Source organism: Chlorocebus sabaeus, chromosome 12, assembly GCF_047675955.1.
Source record: "Chlorocebus sabaeus isolate Y175 chromosome 12, mChlSab1.0.hap1, whole genome shotgun sequence".
Classification (NCBI taxonomy): Eukaryota; Metazoa; Chordata; class Mammalia; order Primates; family Cercopithecidae; genus Chlorocebus; species Chlorocebus sabaeus.
In genome coordinates this window covers 6,482,067-6,500,686 of record NC_132915.1, presented here as the reverse complement: position 1 = coordinate 6,500,686, position 18,620 = coordinate 6,482,067, and the positions used below count along the sequence as shown (strand labels likewise).

At 47.9% G+C, this 18,620-nt stretch overlaps 1 protein-coding gene across 5 annotated transcripts in view; it reads right to left on the bottom strand.

The window, feature by feature from the left end:
* The window catches only part of ROR2 (receptor tyrosine kinase like orphan receptor 2), a 225,830-nt gene that overhangs the window by 9,268 nt on the left and 197,942 nt on the right, over window positions 1-18,620 (bottom strand). For all 5 annotated transcript variants that reach the window (XR_005240487.2, XR_005240486.2, XM_007969731.3 and 2 more), the window contains exons 5-6: window positions 5,321-5,448; window positions 1,066-1,380 (exon numbers count right to left, since the gene is read on the bottom strand). Coding sequence is in view for 3 of the 5 variants with exons in the window: in XM_007969731.3 (XP_007967922.2) it covers window positions 1,066-1,380; window positions 5,321-5,448 (443 nt within the window). In the remaining 2 variants the exon portion in view is untranslated. The remainder of the gene's footprint in view (window positions 1-1,065; window positions 1,381-5,320; window positions 5,449-18,620) is intronic.

Below are 18,620 nucleotides of genomic sequence, written 5' to 3'. Positions count from 1 at the left end.
GGGTTGAAATGCAGGCAATGGGCCCAGGGACCAGGCCCTCGCTGTCCTGGTAAGAAGTCCTCCCCATTCCTGGACCCTCAGATTAGCCAACCATGCTAAATACAGTCCTGGAGCGGTGGCGGAGGTGGCCCGTTCCCTGGGTCTCATTCCTCAGGGAAGCAACAACCCTGATGGATGCAGTGATGTGAGCCAATGGTTTTCCTCAGGGACATCAGCACGGCTCCCTGTCCTGTGTCTGTCACCCTGACTGGCCACGGTCACCCTTCTGGGGCTCAACAACTCGCGGTTTACTAAGCCTCCAGAGGGCAGGGGCTGCTCTGCTGCCAGCAAGAGGGGCAGTAGGGAGCATGCTCCTCCGTCCTGTGCAGACCCCAAAAAGGCCACACCCAGGCCCCGGGCTCAGAACTGTCCCCCTCCCCCACGCTCATCCCCTAGGCCCACGATGCAGGGACCTGGAGACAGGTGCAGCATGCTTGCAGTATTTCCTTCCCTAGCCATGCCTGATCATCACCGGTTCTTCTCTGGTGCCCCCCAGGCTGGTCCTGCAGCATCTCCGCGGGCCTCACACTCGTCCAAAGCTAAGGATCCTGCAGGTTTCTGGGGACCAGTCCTCCAGGTTTCAGGAGGTTGGGGCAGGAGTTGAGAGTCTGCATTTCCCCGGGCGCCCGAGTGCGTGCTGACCGTCGGAAAAATCAGGAAGCCGGCCCTGTCTCCTCTCATGCCCCCAACAGCCATTTCCACAGGAAGTGAGATCACTCCCATTTCAGAGAAGGGAAATCCCAGGCTCAAGTAGGTGGAGGGACTTCTCCTGAGTCCCACAGCTGGACACAGTGCAAGCCCAGATGGGAGCCCTGGGCTGAAAGGCTCCAAAGCCCCTGCTCCAAGGCCCCACCTGCTGCCCTGCTGGAATGGAGGCCTGGGCTGTGGGGCCCTCAGCTGCTAACGGGGTTCTGTGGGGCCCGGACAGATGGGGCTCCCTGGGCTTCACCCGCCGCCCTATACACATTTCAAGGACCCTACAATCCCTGCGCCCGCCGGTCCCGCCCCGGGCCCCCGGGCACTCACAGCGGCCCAGCCTCTCGGCCGGGATGCCGATGCGCATGCAGTTGGCAGCGTCGGGGCTCTCGGGCATGGGCAGCGCCTCACACTTGGGCAGCTGCAGACGCATGAGGATGAGCGGGTTGGAGCGGGCGATGGTGTATTCCTGGCGGCACAGGTCGCTCTCCAGCACCTCGCACTCGTCGCGGCACAGCTCACGCGGCTTGGGTGCCCGGGAGCGCGCGTCGCACAGAGGGAACACGAAGTGGCAGAAGGATGGGATGGCGAACTGCGAGCACTGGTCCGACAGGTGCGTAGAGGTGCCGATCATGGTGAAGGCCGCTGCAGAGCCCGCCAGACTCGCGTTAGCGGTAGACCCACCTGGCGCCCCTGACATTCATCCAGTCCCCACCCCCAGCCCCGCATCCCAGATTGCCCACTCGGCCCCCTGACACACCGCCCCGCCCCAGACTCCCCAACCCTGAGCCCCGCACACCACCCTGGAGAGGCTCCCCACCAGCAGCCCAGCCTGCCCATCACCTGCTCTGATTTGCAGCAGACACAGAAAAGCCCCTGGTCCCAGGCCTCACTTAGAAACATCAGAAGCAGAACGAGAAAGAAGGAAAACTCGGCCCTCTAGCTCACTCCGCTAGGTGCTTCTTCCAGGACAGGATGGTTCAGACTTCAGATGCAAAAGCAGATCCTAAGGACCCGCTATGTGTGGAGAGGCCAACAGGTGCAGTACCCAGCCCTGGGCTTCCCAGTGTCCCAGGCCTGTCTGGAGAGAAGCCTGTCCCAGAAGAGGGAGTCAGCTCAGCACTGTGAACTGCAGCTGGAGGAGGCAGGCAGCTGGTAAAATGTGGAAAGCCAAGACGGTGACAGCAGCAAAGTGGAAGGAGGGCCGCCTTAAAACTCTGGAAGGTTCTGTGATAAGGGAAACCCCAAGATCCAGAGCCCCCTTTGGTAGGGCAGTTTATTTTTTAAGGGCAAGATGTCAGAGGATGCAGCGTGGCGGTGAGACTATGGGGTGAGTTCGGGAACAAAGTGTGGACATTGGGGGGAGATCTGCTGCACCTGGGGGCATGGCTGGACACTGGTAGGGGCGAAGAAGCTGGCCAAGGCAGGCCTCTAAGGACTGTATCGGCCTGCCCTCGGCTCACTACCCCACTTTCACCTGTGAAAGGCTGGCTTACAACAATTGAGCTTGGGGACACTGGAGGCAGACAGGCCCCTTTGCCTGCACACCCAGCTGAGACTGTGTCCTCCAGCGTAGGAAAAAACCCAGAAGCTGGCATTTAGTCCCTGAGGATCCATAGCTCCACCCATGAATGCAGTTCAATCCCATCATTACAGATTTGGCGGTTATTTGGTGATTATACAGAGGACTGTCCAGAATGCTGGCCTCAATTGACCTCCAGGCAAGGAAAGCGTGTACGTGCTGTGCCAGGTTTGGCCAGCAGGTGGCAGTGCCGCTGTCAGTCATTCCCTGGGAACCCAACCAGGAACAGGAGGGGCAGCTGTGTGGGAACAGCCTGGTGCGTGATCACTTTGTGGTATCACTCACGCCTTTCCGGGCCTGTTTCTGTACCTGAAGGGTGATGTGAGACCCCACACTGGGGAATGAAAGTGCACACAGAGCCTATAACGTGGCCCTCGGCGTGAACAGGCCCAGGGGTCAGGAGCAGCCGCACTGTCCTGCCTGTGTGCGGGCGCTGCTGTGCTCATCACATCACCTCCCCTCCTCCGGGTTCCTGTGGCCGATATTTACATGGAGGAACAGAGAGGGTAAGCGGTTACAATACAGGATGTCTTGGATTTGGAGGAAGAACTGAGGCTTCAACCCGGTTCAATCCCATCATTACGGATTTGGGATTATATGGAGGGCTGTCAAAAATGTAGGTAGGCCTTGACCTCCGGACAGGGAAAGACTGCCTAAGAATGCCAAAGCTGTCACTTCCCTTGGGCTAATCCACTGATGCGATGTCTCCACTCATCTTCATAGCATTCCTCTTTCTCCTTCTCCTCACCCTGAGAATGTACTGCTTCTTTCTGAAAGTGCAATTCTAGGCACCAAAGAGATCCAATAACTCACATCCTGTTACCTGTTCACACCCTGAATGTCACACAACGCTTTCCAACAGAACACTGCACACAACAGTCATTACTATGCTTATTTCAAAACCACAAGTCTGTTGAGGGCAACTTCAAATTTATTGTTTTCGAAAAGCCACCGACCTAGAAAATCCTCATTCTACACTCTTCTCTAAAAGCTGCTATAAAACCAGGCTGCTTGGATGCAAGCTGATTCCTTAAACAACTCCTGAAGAGATAACTGAGGGACAATCGTGTGCCCTAGATCAGTGCTTGCCAATTAGCGGGGTGTCTACTTAATTCTGGAGTGTGCGGCTAGCATTTTAAAAGACGGTAAGAACAGACTAGAGGATGTCAGAGTGCACATGGTTCCTACTAAGGGCTTTTTTTTTTTTTTTTTTTTTTTTTTTTTTTTTTTTTTTTTTGAGATAGAGTCTCGCTCTGTTGCTGGGACTGGAGTGCAGTGGTGCGATCTGGGCTCACTGCAACTTCCACCTCCTGGGTTCAAGTGATTCTTCTGCCTCAGCCTCCTGAGTAGCTGGGATTACAGGCACCCACCACCATGCCCAGTTAATTTTTTGTATTTTTAGTAGAGACGGGGTTGCACCATGTTGGTCAGGCCGGTCTTGAACTCTTGACCTCGTGATTTGCCTGCCTCAGCCTCCCTAGCACTCAGTCTTCCCAAAGTGCTAGGATTACAGGCATGAGCCACCACGCCCAGCCACTTTTTTCTTTAATGAAGTAAAACCGAAGAGAAAAATCCAAGTGCACCGCTTTTAGGAAGGGTGAAAGTTATTCCCTATAACCTATGGCAGTTGTGTGAAATACACGTATGTGTATACCAAGTCATGGTATAAAGTACACTCTCTATTTCCCACTGTGTGTTTCAGTAAAATCCTTTGAGAAGTCCTACTTTAATGGCAAAGAAAGCTTTTGCAGTGAGAGGTAGCTGTCTTCTCAAAACCACCTCCCGCTGGAACAGGATGGCACCTCCAGGTTCCTCTCTGTCTCATGATGGCTCTTTCACTTTGCACAGGACCCCCTGGCCCTGTCCTCAGAGGTCTCTGTACCAGCATGGGCCAGGCAGTGTCTTCTGTGACCGTGAATGTGACCTTCGGCTCTCTAGTCTGAGGGTGACCTGACCTTAGAAGGGCTTGTCAGTGACATGAGGTAACTTTTTGCCTTGGATCCTCCTTGTCACCCCTTACCAGGTCAGCGCCCTGTATCCCCTTTGCCCCATCACCCTCTCCTGGGAGCACAGGCATCAGAGATCACCCACTGATTCTAACCTGCAGCAGAGCCTCCCACTCCCATGGGGAGGATCCAACTAAACTGAGGTGCTGGGGCACCTGCCGTCTGCACAGGATGTTTCTTGCTCCTTATGGGGTCCGGAGAGAAAACGTGTATGTGTTTGTGGGGAGAGCAGGGACAGCAGGAGGAGAGCTCTGTAGGACTTTTGTCTAATTCATTTTCTTGCTTTCCAAGGCCTTTCCCCTAAGAAGGACCCCAGACCCCATCAATGAGTTGTATGCTTGGAACTGGGACAGCCTATCAGAGAAGTTAAGTCCTAAAGAGACCAAAGATGAGCAGTTGCAGTTCCTAAATGACCTGCCACTTTCTCAGACCCTGAACCAGGTACCCAAAGACTTGGCTTTGTTCTCTGGAAACCCAGGACTGACAAAATATGTGTTCACTGCAGCATCCCTACCACTGATGACCCACGACTCTTTCCCCCAGACAGCTGCAATCAGGCCTGGGTGCCTTTGGACCAAATGTGGCTCAGAGAGGACAGAAGAGTCAGGACGTGCAGAATGAGAGGTCAAGCAGAGGTAGTGTGGGGGCGTTGAGGCTGCCTGCACCAGTGTGGCGGGCCCGGGGCGGGAGGCCCTGGCGATGCAGTGAGGACAGTGCTTTGGACCCACACAGTCTGGCTGAGTTAAAAGTGCAGAAGTATATTCCAAGCAACCCACACTTGCTAATTTAAACATACAGGCCAGGAACATTTTTAGGGCAAATCATGTTAGCAATTGCAACTACGTCTAAAAAAGATCTCTGGTTTTCTACTACAGATGAGATGGAAGAGGGACCCAATGTCCATGCCATTAACTGATGAAACACAGTGGCCGCCGTCTGTGCGACAGGTGGCTGTGCGTGTGCTTATCATCCTGTGAGAAAGGTCTGCAGCTCCTACCTGTGATTCGGTTTTCAATTTCCCCCTGCATCTGGAGCGAGTCCACATAAATGGTCCGGTTGCCAATGAAGCGCGCACAGGCAATTCCGCGGTAAGGCTGGCAGAACCCATCCTCGTGGTAATCGTCCCTGGTAAAAACACACAAAGTCTGTTAGAGCTCTGGGAGGTGCCAGCTCCTGCCAACGACTTCTTTTATGATCCAGCATCTTGCAATCCAGCAATTTTGTTACTTACTATTTATCCAAATAAGTAAAAAGATCCAGCAATTTTGTTACTTGGTATTTATCCAAATAAGTAAAAAACATTAAGTCCACACAAAAACCTGTACATAGATGTTTATGGCAGCTTTACTCATAATTGTCAAAACTTGGAAGCAACAAGATGTCCTTCCATAGGTGAATGGATAAACAAACTGTGGTACATCCAGACACTGGAGTATTATTTAGTGCTAAAAAAAAATGAGCTATCAAGCCACAAAAAGACAGAGAGGAAACTTAAATGCATATTACTGGGTGAAATGAGCCAATCTGAAGGCTACATACTATATGATTCCAACCATATGACATTCTAGAAAGTGCAAAACCATGGACAGCAAAACTACAGAGACTGATTATGGAGAAAGGCCAGTGGATGCCAGGGGTTATGAGGGAGGGAGGGATTCCAGGAGGCACACTGGGGTTTTAGGGCAGTGAAACTATTCTGTATGATACTGTAATGGTGAGCGCACGTCACTATACATTGGGCAAAACCCATAGAAGGTAAAACACAAAGAACAAGCCCTAATGTAAACTACTGATTTTAGTTAATAATAATGTATCAATATTGGCTCAGCGGCAATAAATGTATCACATGAATGCAAGACATTAAAATAAGGGAAACTATGAGGAGGAGGGCGGGAAGACTCTGGATTTTCTGTTCAATTTTTCTGTAAACCTAAAACTGTTCTAAAAAATGCCTATTAATTTCAAAAAATTCCACATCTTTAAGGGAGTATGGAACAAGAAGGGGAGGACTGATTAAGCGAGAGGATGGTTCTTGAGGTGAAGAGCACACAGGGATGGGTACGTGTTTGTGTATACGTGCACACACCCAGAACATCAGGCACATGTTTCACCTTACCCTTGAACTATTTAATACATCAGAGACACTATGGCAATGCCCCTGCAAACTTCCCTTGTTTGCAAGTAAGGCTTTTATGATAACGATGACAATCCAGAAGGTGAACAGCAGAAATATTTGAAAGGAGAAAAGCAATACACAAATGTATTCTCTACTATGTTCCAAGGTGATGGGAGGGACTCCAAGAAGTCCAAGCCTCAAAGAACTCACAGAATGACATACATGCATGCCTACTCTACACAGAAGTGTGACCTGGCCCTGCTGCATGGACAGCACAGACCACATGTCATGGGCGCAGGAGGTCAGAAGAGGGAAAGACACGGACAGGCTGTTCTCCCTCCTGCTCCTCCCGGTCCCCACGGGGACAGCCTGCATGGATGGGAGGAGGGCGCAATCCTTTTCCAGGTCCCCAGGTTGGAGTTTGTGGTAAATTATTTTCTGCAGAAACTGTTGGTCTGGCTTCAGCCAATGAAAGCCAGCATGATAAGTATCCTGGAGGATTTTAAAGTGGCGCTCAGGACCCTCCAGAGGTCCAGTGACGCCAGTGAGCCACAGGAGACACATCAGGGGGCTGCGACTGCTGGCGGAAGAGGGGACTGAAGATGCTAGGACAAGCCTTGCATGAGCACATCAGGCCTGTAGTTCAGTAGCTTCTTTTCCAGCAAATCTGGAACCTACCCCACAAGCCTGAGAGCACTCGGCTTTCCACCCTACATCCATTTAGAGTAGACCATCCCCAAATGAAATCTGAATTCTGTTCCATTTAAGGCCAGGCACAGTGGTTCATCTCTGTAATCCCAGCAATTTTGGAGGCCAAGGCTGGTGAATCACTTGAGCCCAGGAGATCGAGACCAGCCTGGGCAACATGGTGAAACCCCGTTTCTACAAAAAATACCAAAATTAGCTGGGCATGGTGGCACGTGCCTACAGTCTCAGCTACTTAGGAGGCTGAAGTGGGAGGATCACTTGACTTGGGAGACAGAGGCAGCAGTGAGCTGAGATCGAACTACTGGACTCCAGCCTGGGTGACACAGCAAGACCCTATCTTTAAATTTAAAAAAAAAAAAAAAAAAAAAAAAAGAATGTGTTCAATTTAACTAAATGGACTTAAAATCCCTATCTGAACTCTCTTGCTAAGGCAGAGGCTGAACACTTGCAATAGCGGAGACCTTCTCAAGCTTCTGCAGAAAACCCTTTTCTCAAAGAACAGAACCCGGAGCCATAAATAAATCAAAGAAGGGGCCGGGCGCGGTGGCTCACGCCTGTAATCTCAGCACTTTGGGAGGCCGAGGCGTGTGGATCACGAGGTCAGGAGATCAAGACCATCCTGGCTAACACGGTGAAACTCCATCTCTACTAAAAATACAAAAAATGAGCCAGGCATGGTAGTGGGCGCCTGTAGTCCCAGCCACTTGGGAGGCTGAGGCAGGATAATAGCGTGAACCCGGGAGGCGGAGCTTGCCGTGAGCCGAGATCGCGCCACTACACTCCAGCCTGGGCGACAGAGTGAGACTCTGTCTCAAAATAATAATAATAATAATAATTCAAAGAAGGAGATTTTGGTGTTAACTCCAGCTCACCAGCCATTGCTTCCTTGGGTTACGGGTTCCTTAAAGGTAGTTTAAATGGGCAGCACATATGTTAACAATGAGAGCCTGCCTGTCTCGCTTTCACTCATTTTGAGCTGAAGTTAACTACTGATTAGACACCGGCCACACTACCAACATAAATGGAAGTCACCTCTGCCCGGGTATGTGCTGGACATGTCCCTGTCTGGAGGCGGACTCAGGGTGCTTGTCCACTCTTGCTGGAAAAATCATTAAGACCTGCCTGATCGGATTAATGTCAGCTATGCCTAAGCTATGAGATTCAGCTCAGTCTCCTGGGATGACCCCACCAATGTGAGCAATTTCTTTCCTACCTTGCAAGAGTCAAGGAAGAGAAGGTTGTTCCCCCTGTTGCAGGCTTCTCCCCGGCTGCTGGTCAGGTGCCCACAGGACCGAGAGAGCTAGGGGGGTGTAAGGAAGATGACAAGGGGGTGGGGAGTCTCCCGCCATCACACCCCGCTCACAGATCTCTCACTGACGTGGGCTTTCAATCTGAATAGACAATAGCTAGGCTGGGTGTGGTGGCTCACGCCTATAATCCCAGCACTTTGGGAAGCTGAAGCGGGCAGATCACGAGGTCAGGAGATCGATCATCCTGGCTAACATGGTGAAACCCCGTCTCTACTAAAAATACAAAACTAAAATTAGCCGGGCGTGGTGGCAGGTGCCTGTAGTCCCAACTACTGGGGAGGCTGAGGTAGGAGAATGGCGTGAACCTGGGAGGTGGAGCTTGCAGTGAGCCGAGAATATGCCACTGCACACCAGCCTGAGTGGCAGAGCTAGACTCTGTCTCAAAAAAAAAAAAAAAAAAAAAAAAGATATGTGTATATATATCTCTCTCTCTCCAAAAAGTCAGACAGAAGTGCTTGGAAAATGGCATCTTTGCTTTTGAATTGTCTGAGAAAACAAGTGGGAGTTGCTTTCTATTTTCAAACAATTATATATTTTTTCTTTATCTGGCACATTTGGGACCTTGGACAAGGAACAGAGCTGGAGAGAGTCTGTTAAGTGAATCCCTGGGAAAGCAAGGAAAGGGCTGAGACGGAATTTGGCAGCTATAAAATTCCTTCAGCAACGTAAGTGCAGTAGACCTGCTCACCAGCTGGCGGAGCATCATGTTTCAGAAACGCAGTGTGGAAATCCCCCGCCCTCACGCTGCCAGGCACTGATCCAAGGCCTGACAGGACAAGAAGTGACTGTCAAGGAGGTGAGAGGGCGCTAAATAATGACAACCCAGCCGGGTGCGGTGGCTCACACCTGTAATCCCAGCACTTTGGGAGGCCGAGGTGGGTGGATCACGAGGTCAGGCGATCGAGACCATCCTGGTCAACATGATGAAACCCCATCTCTGCTAAAATACAAACAATTAGCTGGGTGTGGTGGTGGGCGCCTGCAGTCCCAGCTACTCGGGAGGCTGAGGCAGGGGAATCGCTTGAACCCAGGAGGCAGAGGTTGCAGTGAGAAGAGATTGTGCCACTGCACTCCAGCCTGGTGACAGAGCAAGACTCTGACTCAAATAACAACAACAACAACAACAACAATAACAACAATAATAATGTAAAATAATGACAACCCTGGGTAAGATAAGCAACAGGAGAGGGGTAGGAGATCAGGGAGAAACAGGCAGGGGCCAGCAGACTGTGATGGAAGGTGATCCTCCACCGAGACTGGCAAGATGGTGGGGTGGATCCACAGCCTTCCCCTAGATGACATATGCTGAGAATAAACCTTCATAGGTATTAATAATGACGGAGCTTTAAAGGAAACCAAGGCTTTTTTAAGGTTGAAAAGGAATCCATGTCAAAATTCAAACGTAGCTACATATTGTGTACGAAGTTAACATTTTTCCCCTATTGTTTTGTTACAAAGTAGTAACCCATTCTCAAAATTGTTTATCTTATTATGAGAGAGGCTGACCGTCCTAAATGGGCTGCCTCCCTGGGTGAAGCAGAGGAAGCTCAATCTGTGACTCACCAGGAGACAGAGCAGACTAGCCACATTCACAAAGCGAAAACTCCCTAAGCTTTAGGTGCTCTGACAGTAATCTTCAAAACTCAATACTCTTTACTTTGAGTGCAAAACCTAGAGTACAAACCGTGACGAACACTATACAATAAAATTACCAGACATGCAAAGAAACAGGAAAATATAACCCATGGTCAAGAGGAAAAAAACGCAAAGATAACCCAGATGTTAGAATCAGCAGAGCAGGGTGGATTAGGCCATTTTCATACTGCTGATAAAGACATACCCGAGACTGCGAACAAAAAGACGTTTAATTGGACTTACAGTTCCACATGGCTGTGGAGGCCTCCGAATCATGGTGGGAGGCAAAAGGCACTTCTTACATGGCAGCGGCAAGAGAAGAATGAGGAAGAAGCAAAAGTGGAAACCCCCGATAAACCCATCAGATCTCGTGAGACTTATTCACTGTGATGAGAATAGCACAGGAAAGACCAACCCCCATGATCCAATTACCTCCCTCTGGGTCCCTCCCGCAACATGTGGGAATTCTGGGAGATACAATTCAAGTTGAGATTTGGGTGGGGACACAGCCAAACCCTATCACAGGGCTTTAAAGTAATGGATGTGGAAAACACAGAACAGAAGATGGTGCAGTGAAGATGTGGGGTATTTCAGGAGGGATGGAAACTTTAAAAGAAGAACTAAAAGGGAAGCCTAGAACTGAAACATAAGAATCTACAATGAAAGATTCATTGGATGGTGCAGCCGTGCACCACATAACAATGTTTTTGGTTAACAACAGATCACATACACAATGGTGGCCCCCCAAGATTATAATGGGGCTGAAAAATCCTCATTGCCTAGTGACGTCGGAGTTCTCCTGACACTGGAGTGCAGTTACTCAATTTTTAATAAACTCACTGTAGCCTAAATGTACAGCGTCTATACAGTCTACAGTAGTGTACAGTAATGTGTAATGTCCTGGGTCTTCACATTCACTCACCACTCACTCACTGACTCACCCAGAACAGCTTCCAGTCCTGCAAGCTCCATTCACTGTAAGTGCCCTATGTAAGTATACCATTTCTTAATTTTTACACCATATTTTTACTGTACCTTTGTTGTGTTTAGATATACAAATACTTCCCATTATATTCCAGTTGTCCACAGTGTTCAGTATAGTCAGATGCTGTACAAGTCTGTAACCTAGGAGCAACAGGCTGTACCATATAGCCTAGGTGTGCAGTAGGCAAAATCATCTAGGTTTGTGTGAGTACACTCTATGATGTCCCTACGAGGAGAAAATCACTAACGCATTTCTCACAACATCTCTCCATTGTTACACGATGCACGGCTGTATAACAGAGTGGATACAGCAGAAGAAAAAAACCTATAAACTTGAAGACAGGTCAATAGGAGATTTCCAAACTGAAGCAAAGAGACAAAAGACACAAATAAGAGACAACTCTGATACAAATATCTAACAAGGACATCAGAAAAATATGATAAGGACCAGGTGCAGTGGCTCACATCTGTAATCCCAGCACTTTGAGAGGCCAAGGCAGGTGAATCACTTGAAGTAAGGAGTTTGAGACCAGCCTGGCCAACATGGTGAAACATCATCTCTACTAAAAATACAAAATCAGCTGGGTGTGGTGATGTGTGCCTGTAATCCCAGTTACTCAGGAGGCTGAGGCAGGACAATCACTTGAACTTGGAAGGTGGAAGTTGCTGTGAGCCAAGATGTTGCTGTGAGCCAAGATTATGGCATTGCACTCCAGTCTGGGCAACAGAGTAAGACTTTGTCGAAAGGAAAGTAAAAGGAAGGGGAGGGGAGGGGAGGGGAGGGGAGGGGAGGGGAAGGAGGAAGGAAGAAGGGGGAAGGGGGAAGGGGGAAGGAGGAAGGATGAAGGAAAGAAGGAAAGAAGAAAAGAAGAAAAGAAGAAAAGAAAAATACGATGAGGACATCACAAGAGTATCTAACAAGGACACCACAAGAGCGTTACGGACCAAAATGCCTACTATCAAAAGGGGCAATGTCCTCCTCAAAACATTAGCCAACTGAATCCAGCAAAATAAACACAGACAATACTAAAGAGGCACATTGACCAACTGGGGTTAATGTAATGCCACTGTACTCTACATCTGAAAATAGTTAAAATACTTGGGAATAAACCTAACAAAAGATGTCGAAGGCCTCCACACTTGAAACTTCAAAAATCACAATGTTGAAATGAAAACATGTTCACAAAAATATGTGAACACAAATGTACATGGCTTTATTTATACTTGCCCCCAAATGCTTACCAGTAGGTAAATAAACATACTGTAGTATATTCATACAACAGAATACTTCTCATCAATAAACAGGAATGAAGTGCTGTACATGCAACCAGAATAAATCTTTCAGATATTACATTTAATGAAAGAGGCCAGACATAAGAGTCTCCAAACAAAATGTCAACAGCACAAGGCAGGAATTTTTAGTTTTTATCTGTTGCATTCATTGTTGTATCCTCAACGTCTTGAGTAGGACCTGGCGCGTAGCTGACTCTCTATAGAAATTTGTTAACTTTTTTTTTTTTTTTTTTGAGAGACGGAGTATTGCTCTGTTGCTCATCCAGGCGGGAGTGCAATATCACGATCTTGGTTTACTGCAACCTCCACCTCCTGGAAGTTGATTCTCCTGCCCAGCTTCCCAAATAGCTAGGACTACAGGCATTCACCACCACACCCAGCTAATTTTTGTATTTTTAGTGGAGACCGGGTTTCACTACATGTTGGCCAGGCTGGTCTCGAACTCCTGACCTCAGGTGATCCACCCACCTCAGCCTCCCAAAGTGCTGGGATTACAGGTGTGAGCCACCATGCCCGGCTGAAATTTGTTAACTGAATAAATGATTTCCTTGAGAATTAGACACTGCATATTTATTACTCTCTGCTTCCAAAATGAAATACTCTGAATATCTGACTATACTGGTAACATATTAGATGTGGCAAAAACGTCCACTTGATCCAACTGAACATGCCCAACACCAATGTTCGATACCATAAAAATCCAAGTCAGCAGAACTTCGGAAATATTGGCTTTTACCATGGCCACCTCTACGGCCAGGATCACATAAGGCGGCCAGAGGCAGAGAAGACAATGGCTCTGAGGGTGCCAGTTCCCTGGGAAGTAAATGCTGTTTTCCCCTACACTGTTCAGGTGGCTACTCCCTCCCAAAGACTTTCCCCCTTGGAAGGTTGCTATTTCCTTGGAAAACCCTGAAGTCAGTTGGTAAAAGGCTCTCACTGTGCATAATATGGCATAAGAGCTAGCCCCTGGAATCCACGGGCTTGGGTGGAAACAAAACGACCTAAATCGGCATTCCACGTGCGAGTGCACATCAAGTGTGCACATTTTCATTACTGCTGAACTGCAAATATCCTATGTCACCATACGGTCTCATTTATTATTTATTAATTATATTTTATTTATTTTTATTTTTTTGAGACGAAGTCTCACTCTTTTTGCCTAGGCTAAGTGCAGTGGCGTGATCTCGGCTCACTGCAACCTCCACCTCCTGGGTTCAAGCAATTCTCCTCCCTCGGCCTCCTGAGTAGCTGGGCTCACAGACATCTGCCACCACACTGGACTAATATTGTATTTTTAGTAGAGACAAGGTTTCTCCATGTTGGTCAGGCTGGTCTCAAACTCCCAACCTCAGGTGATCTGCCCGCTTCGGCCTCTCAAAGTGTTGGGATTACAGGCGCGAGCCACCACGCCCAGCTATTTTTTTTTTTTTTAGATGGAGTTTCGCTCTTGTTGCCTAGGCTGGAGTGCAATGGCGCGCTCTCGGCTCATTGCAACCTCTGCCTCCGGGGTTCAAGCAGTTCTCCTGCCTCAGTCTCCCAAGTAGCTGGGATTACAGGTGTGTGCCACCACGCCCGGCTAATTTTTGTATTTTTAGTAGAGATGGGGTTTCACCATGTTGACCAGGCTGGTCTTGAACTCCTGACCTCAGGTGATGCGCCCGTCTCAACCTCCCAAAGTGTTGTGATTACGGCATGAGCCACCGCGCCCAGCCTATAGTCTGCATTTAGATGTGTGTATCTATCCTCGAATTACCTTATTGATGATTGCCTACTTAGTCACCTACTGGTCGTATCACATAACCTTAAAGCAAATTCAGTTTCTAGCTTTTATTCTGTTTCTGTACTATGGGACTTAAGGAAAGTGGTATTTTCTAGAAAATAGAACTTATCATAAAAAGATGTTACTGAGAAAAAAATTAGACTGGCTTCCCTCCTTCAAGCTCCGTCTGAATTAAGTTGAACTTGATTAGGTTGGTGGTCTGAGGGCTTTATTATCAAATGCCAAATGTCAGCCTTTTGCCCGAGGTTGTCAGCAATAAGGCAGCTTGGTTTTTTTTTAATTTTTGTTATATTTTTTAAACATGGAGTCTCACTCTGTTGCCCAGGCTGGAGTGCAGTGGTGTGATCTCGGCTCACTGAAACTTCTACCTCCCAGGTTCAACCAATGCTCGGGCATCAGCCTCCCAGCACCTGGGATTACAGGCGCACGCCACCACACCCAGCTAATGTTTGTATTTTTAGTAGAGAGAGCGTTTCACCAAGTTGGCCGGGCTGGACTCCATCTCCTGACTTCAAGTGATCGGCCTGCCTTGGCCTCCCAAAGTGCTGAGATTACAGGCCTGAGCCACCATGCCTGGCCTGGCTTGGTTCCTGCTGACGTCATTTCTAATTACCGGCTTCTTACTTGGCACTTTCAATTTTATGGTGCTGTTTTCCTGTAATTAGGATAAACGCTGAACTAGACTTATGAATACTCCCCCAAAATAGCAATGGAAGGAGTTTGGGCTGGCAGCTGGCCGAATTCCATGTAGACACACTCGGCGAGAGGTGCCTTCAAATCATCCGCTTGGAGAGGCTCATTATGTGGATGAACATGTGGGACTGGAGCTGGGGAGAGAAGTCAGACTTGGAAACAAGGAGTCCCGGGTCACAAGCGTCTGGATGGAGAACGGTTGACGTCTTGGAATTAACGGATGCTTGTTCCCATAAGAAAATAACAGGGCCATGGCCCCAGGAAGGTGATTTCCCAGAGGCCAATAATTAACACAACTTTTCATTATTCAAAAGAACAACACACTTTCCTTGAGCAGGTGTGTGTGTGTGTGTGAAAGCACAATATGCATGCACATACCTGTGGGCCATGGGGTGGGTCCAGGGCAGCAACATAGGCCAGCCAAGGGCTCTGGTGCTCTGACTTCACAAAGGCAGCACCCCCCACCCCACCACCTCCGCTAGAAGCAGGACCGGTGTATGGGCCTACACCCATCTGAATGTGCCACTTCTCAGCAGAGCAGGAAATATGAAATATGAGACAGGTAGCTCAGCATTAACCCCCAAGCACAACCAGCACTGCTGCTGAGTCAGCTTGGATAACCCTAGCCTCGGAAGCTCCATCTGTGGAGGCATCGCCTTTTCTTCAAGCTTTGTTCTCCATATACACACCCTCCTCGCCCCCAATTTAACAGGGATAGAAGGGAAAGCAATGAATTATGGTGGTAAATCCTTTAACCTTCAAGGATATCCACCTCCCTCAACATGCAAAAGCTTTAGTCCCACACACCACAGCGCCCACACGTGTGGACGGGCCAGGGCAGCACCCAAGGAAGAGCCGTGAGTGGAAGCCCTGAGTCAGCAACCATCAGAGTTCATGGCTAAGAATCCACGGTAGCATGTCTTGCTATCACGCTGCACACAGGGCTAAGCCAAGGCGATACTACTGTTTGCTGTTCAACTCTCCCTTTATACAGACAGGACACACCTCTTGACCAACAATGGAAGAATGCTAACTGTTGTGCATTTTCTATGGAAGTGGCCCAAAGAGGTGCCACTGATAGGATAAACTGGTCGAGAAAAAGAATCAGAGAACCTATGGATTGTTGTTTTAAGCTCACTGATTCTCTCCTTCTGTCTTCATTTGGTTATGGTCCGGAGATATCATAAGCACATCATTATGGCGGGGCGGGGGAAAAGTCAGTCTACTGAAGCACAGTCGGGGTCACTGGGGAAAAGAGACTCATGGCAGCAGAAAGATGACGGCCAGTGCGCTGCTACTCTGCACTACAAAGTCAAAGAATGTCCTCACGTGGAAAAGCCCTCTGCCAGAAAGCACAGTGGTGGTTACCAGAGGCTGGGACTGTGGAACTGGGGAGATGCTGGTCAAAGGATACAAAATTTCAGTTAGAAGGAGAACTAAGGTGAACAGCTCGGTTTTACAACATGACTATAGTGAATAACAATGTATTGGAGATCACCTGGGGTCAGGAGTTCAAGACCAGCCTGGCCAATATGATGAAACCCTGTCTCTACTTAAAAAAAAAAAAAATATATATACACACACACACACACACACACACACACACACACACACATATACATACATACATTTTATATATATATAAATTAGCTAGGCATGGTGGTGCACGCCTGTAATCCCAGCTACTCGGGAGACTGAGGCAGAAGAATTGCTTGAACCTGGGAGGCGGAGGTTTCAGTGAGCCGAGATTGTGCCACCGCTGCACTCCAGTCTGGGTGACAGAGCAAGATACCGTCTAAGAAAAAATTGCTAAAGAAAACAGACTTTAAGTGTTTTCACTACAAGAAAATGATGAGTATGTCAAGTGAGGCATATGTCCATTAACTTGATTTAGCCATTCCACAATGTATACATATATCAAAACGTTGTGTTGTATATATAATTTTTATTAATATATAAAGGTGGGAATAGAAAAATGTATTTGTAGAAAACTTTAATTCCCCCATAGAAAAAAATCCAAAAGATACTTCAGGAAAAAATTAAAAAGTTCAACAAAGTTGTAGGTATAAGATTTGTATCTAAAATTTAATGCCTTTCTCAACCACCACTAGCACACAATTTAAAAATAAAATCTGGGAGAGACAGATATCAGTATCATTAGCAGAATCAATGAACCACCTGGAAACATACTTAAGAAAGGCGTGCTGGGTTGTCATGGAGAAAATTCTAAAACTATCTTGCAAAGGGCACAGAGGCCGGGCGTGGTGGCTTACACCTGCAATCCCAGCACTTTGGGAGGCCGAGGCACGTGGATCACCTGAGGTCAGGAGACCAGACTGACCAGCATGGTGGAACCCGGCCTCTACTAAAAATACAAAAATCAGCCAGGCGTGGTGGCAGGCGTCTGTAATCCCAGCTACTCAGGAGGCTGAGGCAGAGAATCTCTTGAACCTGGGAGGCGGAGGTTGCAGTGAGCCAAGATGGTGCCATTGCACTCCAGCCTGGGCGACAAGAGCGAAACTCCATCTCCAAAGAAAGGAAAGAAAGAAAAAAAAAAAACGAAAAGCGCACAGACAACTTAAAGAAATATCAAACTACAAACTAGAAACACAGCATCAGTTCTCTCCTAATCAATCAAACTTCTATTCAATTCCAATACAAAGACATAAAATTCACAAGGAAAAGTACAAGGCAAATAACAGGAAAGATAATTTAGAAAAATGGCATGGTAATAAGGTGGGTCAATCATCAGCTCAGGCTGCCGTAACTAATGCCATAGACTGGGTGGCTTAAGCAACAGAAATGTAGTTTCTCACACTCTGGAGGCTGGAAGTCCAACATCAAGGTGCCAGCCAATTTGGCTTCTGGTGGGGGTTCTCCTCCTGCCTTCCAGATGGCACCTGAGATCTATGTCTCTTCCACTTGTACAGTCCTCTTAGGTCAGGGCTCCACCCTTATGACCTTATTTAACCTTAATCACCTTGCAAAGGTCCTGTCTCCAGTACAGGCTCTGTCACCACATGAATTTGGTGGGAAACACTTCGGTCCACAGCAGTAGAGGAGGGCATTGTTCCCCACATATGGACAGATACGTTACAAAGCTGGACTGTTAGAATACTGTGGAATTAGTCCAGGAACAGAAGCTATAGGGACAAAACAGCCTATAAGCAGACCCACATCTATAGAAATTTCACATAGGGCAGGGCTGATATTAAATTTAATGATTACAGATTAGGTCATTCATTAGATGATGCCAAGACTCCAGGCCATCTGTAGAGAAAAACATCATAGTAGAATACTAGTTTATACCAGCATAAAAATAAATTCTAGATGGAGTAATAACTATGGAAAGGCATATATCTAGAAATTATTTTGAAACTCTTATAAAGCAAGAAAAACAAATATTCCTTTTTTTTTTTTTTTGAGACTAAGTATTGCTCTGTCGCTCAGTGATGTGCAGTGGCATAATCTTGGCTCACTGCAACCTCTGCCTCCTGGGTTCAAGCAATTCACCTGTCTCCGCCTCCTGAGTAGCTGGAATTACAGATATGCACCACCATGCCCGGCTAATTTTTATATTTTTAGTAGAGACTGGGTTTCACGATGTTGGCCAGGCTGGTCTCAAATTCCTGATCTCAGGTGATCCAGTCGCCTTGACCTCCCAAAGTGCTGCATCACAGGCGTGAGCCACCACACCTGACCGAAAAACACATATTCTAACAGAAACATGGACAAAGTGCAGTCTATTTTAGTTATCTGCCATACTTATTTTCCATAA